The 12,878-nt window shown below is 30.8% G+C and overlaps 1 protein-coding gene across 1 annotated transcript; it reads right to left on the bottom strand.

Annotated features, from left to right (window-relative positions):
• Positions 1 to 5,951: 5,951 nt before the first annotated feature.
• On the bottom strand, positions 5,952 to 7,622 carry LOC119370924 (AAA-ATPase At2g18193-like). The gene is made up of 2 exons (XM_037640063.2): positions 6,645 to 7,622; positions 5,952 to 6,474 (listed from the first exon to the last, which is right to left on the bottom strand). The coding sequence occupies exons 1-2, from the start codon at positions 7,620 to 7,622 to the stop codon at positions 6,127 to 6,129; spliced, it is 1,326 nt and encodes a 441-aa protein (XP_037495991.2). The 3' UTR covers positions 5,952 to 6,126.
• Between the last annotated feature and the right edge of the window lie 5,256 nt (positions 7,623 to 12,878).

Here is a 12,878-nt window from a genome sequence, read left to right as displayed (position 1 = left end):
ATTGTTTTGTTGAAGACGACGGATTGATCCTAAACTACAAATCAGTCAAGCTATATCTATTGAAGAGGTACATTTTTTAATGAGCTTTATTTTCATGCATTGAGTAAATCAGTTACAGTGGCGCGGGGCATGCATGGAGTGAAGCTATCGTGAAGCTTTCTTGTTTCTACCAATGTCAAAAATTGACGCTGCAACTTACTAATTTGGGCACAAATTTCATGGTACCGAATAAACTCAACGCGCTTCTTTCTAGACTCACCGTACGAAGAAAATGAGTTTATCATTTTTGATAACAACTTTCTACTTACTAGTACCTTTTTTTTTTTAAAAACAATGTAAATTTACTAAATTTGAAGCTGAGGAGACTCTTACGATCCTCAAAAATTTTGACTAACAAATGCACCATTGAAATACTCTAGTAATGAGTTGTCTTTTTGACCATTAATTATGCATTTAAAGCTGATTAGGGGTATTATTAGCAAAAAAATAGACAAAATTTTCTGTTTATCTACTTTCTTAATCCTAGAGCTTTTTTTTTGTTTTCTCTAAAGAGAACGGATGGAGTATTATATTATATTATATACTATGTATTGTTTATTATATATATATTGTTATAAAATGAGCAAAAGATAGGAAGGAACAAAGAAAAGGAATAACGAGCAAAAATGAGAGTGATCTTTGCTGATGAGAAGTCATACACACACACACATATATATATATATAGGTACATAGTGGTATATAATCAGAGGAATATACTTTTATATTAAATAGACTTGTAGACTAATAAAGAATATAGACTTCTAGCTTACATGAGACATTAATTAATTTCATAACAGTCCCTCTTGGATGTCCATTTTTCAAAGAACATACCTCGTTAGTGAAGGAAAAAAAAAAAGAGTACATTGTTCCTTTTTGAAAATACGCAAAGAAATACTGCCTCATTAAAAACGTTTACTAGGAAAATTCAGTGGGAAAAAACCTTATTTAAAGGGTAAAAAAAAGTGCAGTGCGTAGTTACTCCCCCTTATGAAGATATTATTTGAGATCTTTGAGTCTACGCATTCCAATTTTGTGCACCAACTTTTCAAAACTTGTAGTAAGAAGTGCTTTAGTGAACAAATCAGCAAGATTGTCGCTTGATCGAATTTATTGAACATCGATATCACCATTCTTTTGAAGGTCATTAGTGAAGAAAAATTTTGGTGAAATATACTTTGTCTTATCTCCTGTAAAGAATAACAATATAAACGCCAAAAATAAATTGGTAAGTTTACCTTGTTGTTTCTTGATGCAATTAGAAAAAAGCAATCTCACAATCACTCTAATCAAAGAAGATGCCAAAAAGCATGAACAATTCTGAAATTTCAATATTGATCAACCATCCTTAGTTAACAACATAACAAAGCTTTTATACTAAGTCTAAACCCTAAAGGGTATGAAGTAACTAATCTAAACAAGCCAAGTACATGGGCTGGCAGAATTATTTGTGGCCCAAACCTATTCAAAACATTACAATCCATACGAGGAATGGGCTAACAAAGCACACTTGGCCCTCACATTAAAGCCCACAACACAAGGACTACACTAGCTAGTTTTAACAAAACTAATCACAAATGGAAAGGCTCTAGCATGGGCAAGGAATGCTTCCCAGCACCCCCAGGCCGTGCTATCCAGTATCCACACAAGCTTCTTCAAGCAATATAAGAAGCTTAGATGTGCCTTCAAGCTCCACATAGCATTTGCTCCAAAGAGTCATGCTAGCTATAAATAAAATTGATATTTTACAGATAAAAATCAAAGAATTTAAAAATTGTGAATATTGTGTCGAAATATGTCTAGTATTATTAAAATTTACAAGTTTAAATGCCGATAGGTCGTTCGTAAAGTTTAAGGTACCACAAGGTTAAAATTACAAAATACAATGATTAATTTATGTATTCAGCCATCAAAATTGGCTCGCAAGTTTACCCGGGGCACTCATTATCTTCTTGATCATGACTTTTACATGATCTGGTGGGTGTTTCTTGTAATTCTTAAAGCACAGCTCTCTTCTTCTTCTTCTTCTTCTTCTTCCTTTTTTTTTTTTTTTAATTTTTTTTATAAAGGGGAATTGGGCCATGGACCAATGGTATAATTTCCGTGCCACTTTCACAGCGGCCAGTCCATCCGGTCTCATGTAACTCTGGTAAAAAAAAAATTCATTTTCTTTGATTTATTGTAACATTTTCCAAAAAGGTAGTTGCTTCCTATTCAAAATTGAGTTCTATCTTATACTTTAGCAAATGGGAATCTTTGAAGAACTTAGTAGTACACGTCACTTTGCAAATGACAACAAACAAACTTATTCTCTTTTTACGCTTTTTGGTCATTTTCAAAGAATGACATTAGAAAACATAAATAACTTTACTTTTTCAAATAATATTTAAAGCGTCACTTTCCAGTTTGTATTTAAAATTTATATATAATAAGGGGCATTATTATTATTAAAATTAATAATTTCAAAAATATGATAAATTTCCGTAAAATGAAGAGTGTCATAAAATTAAATACGTAAAACTGGGTTGAAAATTTATGCATTAAGCATATATAATTCTTATTATACTATGAGAACAAACATTTATTTTCTATCATGCCTTTAAGGATACTTTCCTTGAATTTTGAGGACAAACATTCATTTTCTATCATGCCTTTAAGGATACTTTCCTTGAATTTTGAGGACAAACGAGGACATAGCACGTGTACATAAAAAAATAAATAAATTGAAAGTAGAATTAAATGACCCCTTAACCAAGGCAAATCACAAGGACATGTAGACTTAATAGCCATAAAAGAAAATTATTTTCAAATATTGTATTGTAAGGCTGTGTTTCCTGTCAGCTTTTTAATGCAATTATTTTCTTCTTTTTGCCATTAAACAGTAAAAGAAAAAATTTATAAGGCTCATAATTTTATTTTTATATAAATATTTTTGGATATTAGTAAAAATTTTAATTTTGAATATACAATTGAAAAAATTAAAACTTTCATGAATCCACACAATTTTCCAGGAAATACGTATTTGGATTAATGTATTTTCTTTTTTTCTGAATTTTAAATAAATAATTAAAAATATGTAGCATTACAAATTGTATGTTAGTAAAATTGAAAAAAGAAATGTGCAAATATAGTAAAAAAAAATTAAATAATTTGTATCTGTCAGAAAAATTGATAATATGAGATATCTATAGTTAGTGACAAACTACAGTGCAGTACAGAATGTTAATAATTCTGCATCATGGTGAATAATTAATAGCCATTAGATTTTATTGTTTAAATCTTAGCTATTGGATGCTAGAACGAAAGAGAAGCCAACTATACAATAATAGGTAAAAAAAAATTCCTATTTAGTTTAAAAACAAAATGATTGCTTAATTACTATTAAATAATTTTTTTAATTCATTAGAGGCTTTTATGAGACGAAATAGTACTACAGACTGCACAACTCTAAACTTTCTACTCTTTACATAAGTGAAAAGACCAACCAAACCACCATTTGATTGGCAAATCATTACGTCATCCGTTTCAAAAAGATAATCATATTTTCTTTTTAGTTTGTTCCAAAATATAATACACTTTTTTTATTTTATATTATAGTTAATTATTACATTATCTATTATACCTTTATTAAATTTTATCTTATTTTCAATAACCCTCATTAATTCTTATTTATTATTTCAATATAATAATTGCTCATGTCTTATTTAAGATGAGTATAATAGGAAAGTTATATGAATAAAACTATCGTTTACCCTTAATAATTGCTACTTTCTTCATCTATGTGAAAATAAAAAGTAAACTATCTTTTTGGAACGGAGAGAATATAACAATTGCTCATATGTTATTTAAGATCAGCATAATAGGAAAGTTATATGAATAAAATTGTTCTTTAATCATAATAATTGCTACTTTCTTAATCTATGTGAAAATAGAAAGTGGACTGTTTTTGGAATGGAGGGATTATTAATATTTAATTATTTAACCCAAAATCATTTTCATCAACTTGATTTTTTAAAAGCCTACTTTTATTTGTGTAAAAAAATTCAAATCACACGCTATATTATATTACTATCTCTGCTCCATAATATTTGTCACGTTTGAAATTTCACGTCATTTAAGAAAATCATTAAATTTGTCAAAGTTACAATAAATTATTAAGTAAATTGACTGTATTACCCTTAATTTAATACTATTTTTTAAGAAAATCATTAAATTGAAGTAATAATTACTACCTCCGACTCAAAAAAATAATCGACTTTATATTTTTACTCAGATTAAGAAATAGTAGTTATTATGGTTAAATGACAATTGCATTCATATAACTTTCTTATTATGTCCATCATAAATAATACGAGCAATTATTATATTGAAATAATAAGTAAGAATTAATGAGGGTTTATTGAAAGTGGTAAAATTTAATAAGGATATAGTAGACAATTTAGGAATTAACTATAATGTAAAAAAAGAAAAGTGATATTTTAGAACAAACCAAAAAGGAAAGGTAAATTATCTTTTTGGGAAGGGGGAATATTTGTTATATATAAAGGGTAAATATGGAAAAAAGAGATTTATTACTTCTTAAAATCACAAATGTGACAAATATTTTGAAACAAACTATTTTCTAAAATGTAACAAGTATTATAGAACGCAAGTAGTATATAATTTTTTATAAATGTATATCATTAAAAGTTCTTATTAATTCTCTTAACAAATATATTATTATTAACGGTTAATTTTCGTTATTTCAAATACTTATATTAATACTTCATTATTAGCTATTAACTTTTGCATTATAAAATATTATGTTCATATTTAAACATTTTATAAAAAGGATTACATTTGTGTAGTTAACACATAATATATATATATAGCAAACATATTTTCCTAAAAAGTTGACATATGACATATCCACTTGGCATTTTAATTTGACATGTGACATATTTCTCCAATTAGGCTTCCACTTAGCATGGTTTGATTTGATTATTTAATTTATTAATGTATTGACTTGGTTTGGATTTATTTTGAATTAGTATTTTTGGTTTGGTTTGATTTGATTACTCAATGTATTATTGTATTGTTTTAATTTGAATTTATTTTGAGCTAGTGTTTTTGATTTGGTTTGATTTAGATTTATTTAGATTTAGTGTTTTTAGTTTGGTTTGATTTGATTCGGTCATTTAATGTATTAATGGCTTTAAGTAATTATTATTAATTATTAGTTCTTAAAAAAATTATAAAGTTTAATAACAATGAATTATTCAATTAATGTACTAATGTATTAATTTGTAACAAAATAAATTATTTATTCATGAATTTTAATGAACAATGAGTTAATTATTTTTTACATTAATTTTAAAATAAATCAAATTAATGAATTTAACCACCTTTTATTTTACTTTTTTTTTAATTTATCTCTATAAATTTTAATTTTTTTAATCTATTATTTCTGAACACATACCTATCTATTAATTTTTATTTTAATAATAAAAAATGACGGTGTATATATTTTTTACTATTAATATATCTTTATAATATTTTTTAATAACATAATAAAAAAATTTTATTCAAAAATCTATAAATTATATATAATTTCTCGCGGTTTTACTTTATTTTACTTTTTTTTAACCGTGCATATTTCTAGTATTTCTAATAAAGTAAAGTTAGATGAATTATAAAATAGTTTATATTTTCATTAACATGTTATCAGAAAATAAAGAATTTTGTAAAAGGGTACGATACAAAATAATATATTTTTATAAATAATACAAAAAGCAAAGAATTTTATAAAAAAGATGATTTATTTCGTAAAAATTGTCACTGCAAAATAATTTCTACTTTTACGACATGTAAAAAAACAAAATGTTTTGTAAAAAATATACATTTTCAGTAAGTAAAAAAAAAAAAAAAAAAAAAACTTAATAATAAACCTCTACTGTAGAGAATCCAAGTAGGGCATTGGAGAAAGGCTGGACATTTCTTTTCTAATAAAAACTTAATAACTACGCTAAAAAAAGGGAAAGACCAAATTGGATTCACTAAACAGAGCTTTCCTTTTCCTCTACAATTTTTTCTTCATTATCCTTTTTAATTTTACTGTTGCTTAAGAAAATTGAGTACTTCTCCAAGAGCAACATCAGGATCATCAGTCTTCAATAATTCCTCAGCCAAAGAAGCAGGAGTGGCCTCTGCACTTTGTATCAACCCATCAATTTCTTCAAGCAGTTTATGCTCTTTAATTCCAAGGTAATTGTACACCAAAACTCTAAATCCTTCACTGGTACAATATGACATGTGAACGTGCATATCCATTCTGCCAGGACGAAGCAATGCTGGTTCCAAAACTTCCTTGTGATTTGTCGTAAATACTATTATCCTTTCTTCTCCACAGCTTGACCACAATCCATCAATGCAATTTAGCAGACCAGAGAGCGAAAATAGCTGCTTGATCCAAATTACGAGAAACAAAAACTAGCTTTAACCAATCCCACCTCTAAAATAAAAATATCAACAAAACAGAGCAAAACAGAGTAGACTTATCCCATTTCTAAAATAAAAGTATCAACAAAACAGAGCATAAGAGAGTAGACCAAAACAGAACAGATACTAACCTGGACATTATCAGAATCATCAGATTCTGATCTTGATCGATTATTCGCAGTAGAATTGCAATCTATGTCCTCAATCACAGTTATGGACTTTCTATTAATATCCAGCATAGCTTTTCTCAAATCAGCATCAGAAATAATATTGGCCAGCTCCAAATCAAACACATCAAACTTGAGGTAATTAGCCATAGCTGCAATTAAGCTTGATTTTCCAGTGCCAGGAGGACCATAGAGTAAGTATCCTCTTTTCCAAGCCTTTCCAATTCTCTTATAGTAGTCTTTCCTTGCCAAGAACCTATCTATATCATCTATAATAGACTTCTTTAGGTTGTGATCCATCGCTAGCGTATCAAATGTCGATGGATGTCGAAAATCAATGGAATCCCAAAAACCTCCAGACCTTGTATAAAGCTTTAAAACCTTTTCGCCTTTTGTCATGGCCTTGGAAGTATCCAAAATGTGGTTTAAGTAACCATTAAAGATTTTTTCTCTATATTGATCTTCAAATGTTAGTTCAAAATAACATTTGTCATAGAATTTACCATTCTTGGATTGATCGTCCTTTTCTTGCTTTGCATATTGCCATGTAATTTCTATCCCTTCATAGACATCAACAATTTTCTCACCTTCTACTAAGGCAGCTGTTACATTCTTTTGCCCTCTAAACTTACCAACTCTAATAATTTTGTTTTTAGGGCCGATCTTGGAAGACAAGTAGAATCTTGCTGCGTCTATGAGTTTGTTGCAATCAAGACCGTCCCACGAATCATCAATTATGAAGGTATCATAAGAAGGAGATGATTTTCTACGAGAGAAGAAGATCAAGAATTTTGAGACAAGAAAAGTCTCGAGCTTCTTCGGTACTAATTCATGGTAAACATTACGCAAGAGCATTAAGGAAGTGGAAACTGAAGCGTACAAGGACAATATGGAGGATGTTGAAGGGTAAAATCTCGTATTCTCTACAAAAGAATAAGCCATGGTTGGGTGTTTTTGGACAAAATGAAGAAATTTTTCGGACAAGATGAAGAAGCAAGAACTCTTTGTTAGTGTCTTAAGACAAGATCAATATCAAGCAGCAATATTGAAGAGAAGGGAATGTGGGACTGGTACTCGTACTCTTCTTATAAATAAGTGAAACTGTGAAAGCAAGCAGTGGAAATTGCCAGATTGGTGCTTGCTGGGTGTGGCGTGTGCGAATGGAGTTCCTGCTTTTTCACTTTTTTTTATTACTTCGGAGTATTCTTCAATTGCGCTGTCGGTACAAATTGCAAACTGATAAATCAAAAACCATAATTTAAAAAGATTATTTTTTATAGGAAAATAGATTAATTTAGTTTAGTTTAAAATATATGACAAATTAATTTATTGGTTTAATTTATGATTTTAAATTTAAAACAGTCCATATTACCAAAAAAAAAAAAAAATTTTTTTTTAAGGGTCCAAATCAAACCAAACAAAAAATATAGGCAAATTAATAAATTAACTTCTAAACTTAATTACTTTAATCTTATAACATTCTCAATTTTTACTTTCACTAATCAAACACTTCAACTTATAAAATTACATCTATGAAATGCTTTAATTTTTCAAATTTTTTATTAAACACTTCAATTTATAAAATTAGATTAATTAAATACTCATTAAAAAATTTAAAATTTATGAAAATTATTTTTTCAAAAATCATGCTAACTACATATTAAGTTGATATTTTGCAGATAAAAGTCAAAAATCGTAAAAATTATTAACATTAGGGTCAAAATGTATATAATATTATCAAAATTTACAAATTCATATGCATAATAGGTCATCTACAAAATTCAGGATGCCATAAAATTAAAGTCACAAAATACAAAGGCGAATTTATATACACGGTAAAAAATATACATATGGTATGTTTTTTATGTATATTGAGATTAGTAAACTTATTTCACATTAAGTAATTGCACACTCAAAATTTTTATGTGTTTTACACTAATAAAAAGTTAATAATTAATTTTTATTCATAAAAAAAATTATAAATGCATAACTATTTTAATTATACTTTTTTTATAAAATAAGCTAAACTAGAATGGATTCATTAGATTTATTTATTCAGTCATTTAAAAGTATATATATAAGATGTCTAATAGACAAAAATGATACATAAAGAGACTTCAAACTCGATATTTCTCCCTCCTTGCTAGAAGACTTGGAAAGAACAACCTATAATATACCAAGTTCCAATTACAGATCTATGGCTTCTCACATTTCTATTTCTCATTTCTCACATTATAAATATTTTTATCAACCACCGTTACTGATGTAATGATGTACATGCCTGGCTCTGAAACTAATTAAGAAGAATAAAAAAATAATCCATTCTTCGAAATTCTGAAGAATTGGTGGGCAAGTTTTGAATAGAAAATAATTTTATTTTCTTTCGTTTGGAAAGCCTAAAATTATGGAGGAAAGAAAATGATATTATTATAAATTTTACATTTTTACCCTTTGTAAACATTATTTGAGCATCTTGCAATTAAATTGTAATTTATTACTTGGTTAATTATAATGACTTAATGATTTTTCAGTATGTAAGTAAAAAAATAGAAAAAATATAAATTTATAAAATATTAATATTTGTTAGCAATAGTTAGTTGTTCTATAAATAAAAGTTTAATATAATTGAACAAAATATAATTTTGAATAAGTGTTTGCATGTTGAAATTAGGCATAGCCAGTTTATTGAACCGTCGGTTCAAAAATTTTAAAATATTGAACTTGAACCTGTTTTCGCACCGCCCCCGAGCGACACGAAGAACCGCTCGATTTATGTTTTAATTATTTATTGGAAAGGTTGATTTTTTTATTAAACGTGGATCTTATTAAGAAAATGGTGACAAAACCTTTTAGGAACGCGATTCCGATGAATCGGTCTTAAAAACATTTTGAGTCGCCACCCATTTTTTCGGCAATGGGACCGTTTCCAATTAAAAGTGACTTCATTTAACCCAATTTTATTTAAGGCTAATTATTTAAAAGACTGGTCAGGCGCACCAAGTGCGATTCTGGGTAAGGAAATTGGGTACGTCAGCCCGTTGGAAGCCGACACCCGGAAAACCGGCCTCTTTTAACCTACAATTTCTAATTTTATCTTATTTTAGAAAAACCAATTTATTTATTTAAACCCAACCCGAGTAAATCGAACCGAGTTCCTATGTGGAAAATTATTTAATCGTCCCAAATAAATCCATTCATTGCATTCATAATCATTCAAACCACATCAATCATTCAACCCATAGCAATTAAAATAATTAAAAGACCCGCTCTTACCTTATGGTTAAAGGCGGGCCACAAACTGGATTTAAAATACATTCTACTCAATTAAAATTCAATAAACTCTAACAACCCAAAATCATACATAATAAAATATTAACCTATTTGATCTGATTAAACCATAATCTGCCCATTATTGATTATTTCTTGAATTATAAAAAGAAATTGAACATTTATTTTAATTACACAAAATTGAATAAAAAATGAAATTATTCTGGAACCCTAGAACAGTCGCGTCACGCAGCTGTTCTATGGAAGAACAGTCGCGTCACGGAACTCCTAGTTGCGTGACGCAGCTGTTCGTGACTTTAGCAAAATTCTCAGATTTATCAATCATTTATTTAAATCATAATATTAAATAAAAACATGAAAACGAGATAAAAATTATAAACACGAACAGTTCCGTCACGCGACTAGTCAGGCTAATGTCAACCTCTTTTGGACATGAACAGTTTCGTCATGCAGCTTGTAGCTGCGTGACGCAACTGCTCTGGTTCACAACTACCTTTCAAACTACCTTTTTTACGTTTTCTTTTTTATCAAAACTTGTTTAATATATCTCAGAAATGTCCAATAATAGGCAGAATACTATTTAACCAATATCAAACTACCCAAACACCAACAAAATAGATATTCAATAAATTAACAACTAAGAAAATAACAAGAAGAGTTTAGATGATTACCTAACCCTCAGATTTGAGGATTGCACACGATTTGAATGTCTTAGGAATAAAGTTTCGAGATCACAGAAAGCCTTTTTACAAAGTTTTAACCAAAAACCTCTTTTTCTTTTCTTTTCTCTCTTTTCTCTTTTTTTGTGATTTTGTTTTTCAACCTAGTTAATCTCTAAAGCTCGTTTTTCTTCAAGATAACTCAAAGGAGTTCTTGTAGAAAACCTAGCCACAAATGTTTTCTGTCTTCTCTCAAAAATCGCTCTCTAGTTTTCTCAAAAAAGTCCCTTTTAAAAGATAAAAATGCTGTATTTATATGGGTAGGGCAACAGAACATAGTTGCGTCACGCAATTAACAGTTGCGTGATGGACCCGAGAGCTGCGTGACGCAGCTCACTTTTTGGACCGTTGCCACGTATCCACACAAAAAGCAAAATCGTTATATGGGCTTTTCAAGGTGACGTCATCTTGGTTAGAGTTGCGTGACGCAACTATTAGTGCCGTCACGCACCTTATAGCTGCGTGACGCAACCCTAGTACAGGTCAGACTTCCTTGAATTGGTTTAAATCGATTCTTGGTTTAAAGACTTTCCGGTTAACCATGATTCTTTATTCTGTGTCCTCGTATCCTCATCGGGTTAGGCGGGGCATAAAAACACGCGTCAACAGTTTGCCCCCCCACTTTATCATTAATTGTATAAACGATTAATGTTAAAGTGGTCTATTGACGCGCCTTCAATCTGATAATCATCCTCAAAGCTCGGTTTGATTGGCTTTGAAAGATGTTGAGTTGACTTGATCATCTGGCCACCTACTCAGCTTGGTTTGATCGGCTTTCGTCGGCTCCAGTCGGATCAGTAACGACATCCAAAATTCGGTCTGATTGGATATGAAGATATCTTCGAGGCTCGGTTTGATTGGCTCGAAGGGTTTTAATTACCCTGGTCAACTTCGCAATTCACCATCATTGATCGGGAAGAGAGTCCAAACAGCTTCGTAATACACCATCACTGCTTGGTGGTTGAAATTGTCCTGATCATCTTCGCAGTACACCATCACTAATCGAGAAAAACGATCCGAACAGCTTCGTAATACACCATCACTGTTCAGTGGGACCTATCGGCTTCGAAAAACGATCACCGGTTGGCCTGAAAAATTGTTCAAGAGAAAAAGAGCAATATCTGTGTACAAACAGACCTTGCCTTTTGTTAGAAAGAAATGTGGAGACGCCACATGCCCCCATGCATTAATCATAAATTTTAAAAGTTTGCATCAGGGCAAAGATTATATTTTGGCCCCTAGTCTGGAATTCCGACCTAGGACCAAAAATATTAGCTTTGTAAGCATACCTTTCAGTGTTTATTGCCAAAATTTGGTTTAATAGTTTTGCAAAAATTTAGCAAAAATTTAGGCCAGATAAAATTTTAAGCCTGAATTTTCAAGTATACCCTTCCTGATGCAGTGTTTAAAAGAAAACTTACCTGAGGGTAATCTGGGCAATTTGATGCTCCTGCCCCTTGTGCGGTGAGTAGACAAAATTGCTGAAGTGTACGAGCCGCATACTGGCGTCAAATTGCTTAAGCGGGGCATCATGGGCTTGAACGGGCCGTTTGGGCCTTGTGGGCTTGGAGAGGTTAGTGGCCCCTCCTTTTCGGCTTGAAAAGGTGATAGATGGGCTTGGGCCCACCGCTTACTATAAGTAAGCTGCTTAAGCGCTTCATTTTTTACTTTCCAAAACTCTAAGCTTTCTGAAAACTCTCTGAACTTTCAACAAAAATGTCTCAACTTCCCAAAATTCCTTCCTCCGCCTACACACCGGAGATGAACACATTGGGGGAGATCCCGGACATTACGACTTTCGAGGGCGAGCGGGTGCTGGTCAGCCGCAATCCCCTGACTCCCGGGACGCGACCGCTGCAGCTCCTTCTGTTGTCGGGCACCAAGTTCCCGGTTCGCTACGAGACCAGCGCGATGCGCGATTTCCAGACTGAGGTAAGTAATTTTGCTTTCGAATTTCTTGCTTTTCAATTGCGTATTGCAGATTTTTGTTGAATTGGTTGTCTGTATGTGCGTCGGCAGTCGAGTCACGCAGGAAGGAGTTGCGTGACGCAACTGTTCCTGTGTGAACAGTTGCGTGACGCAGCTGTTCTAAGTGAACAGTTGCATGACGCAATTATTCGAGGCGCCATTGAACCCTAGCTTTTCTGAACTTGGTGAATTCGCCCCTTTGCATGTGTTTAACGCTTTATTT

The sequence above is a fragment of the Jatropha curcas genome, chromosome 4 (genome assembly GCF_041381405.1).
Source record: "Jatropha curcas cultivar XTBG-Jc1 chromosome 4, XTBG_Jcur_1.0, whole genome shotgun sequence".
Lineage (NCBI taxonomy): Eukaryota > Viridiplantae > Streptophyta > Magnoliopsida > Malpighiales > Euphorbiaceae > Jatropha > Jatropha curcas.
The sequence above is the reverse complement of the archived record's forward strand: the minus strand, read 5'-3'. Positions and strand labels throughout refer to the sequence as shown.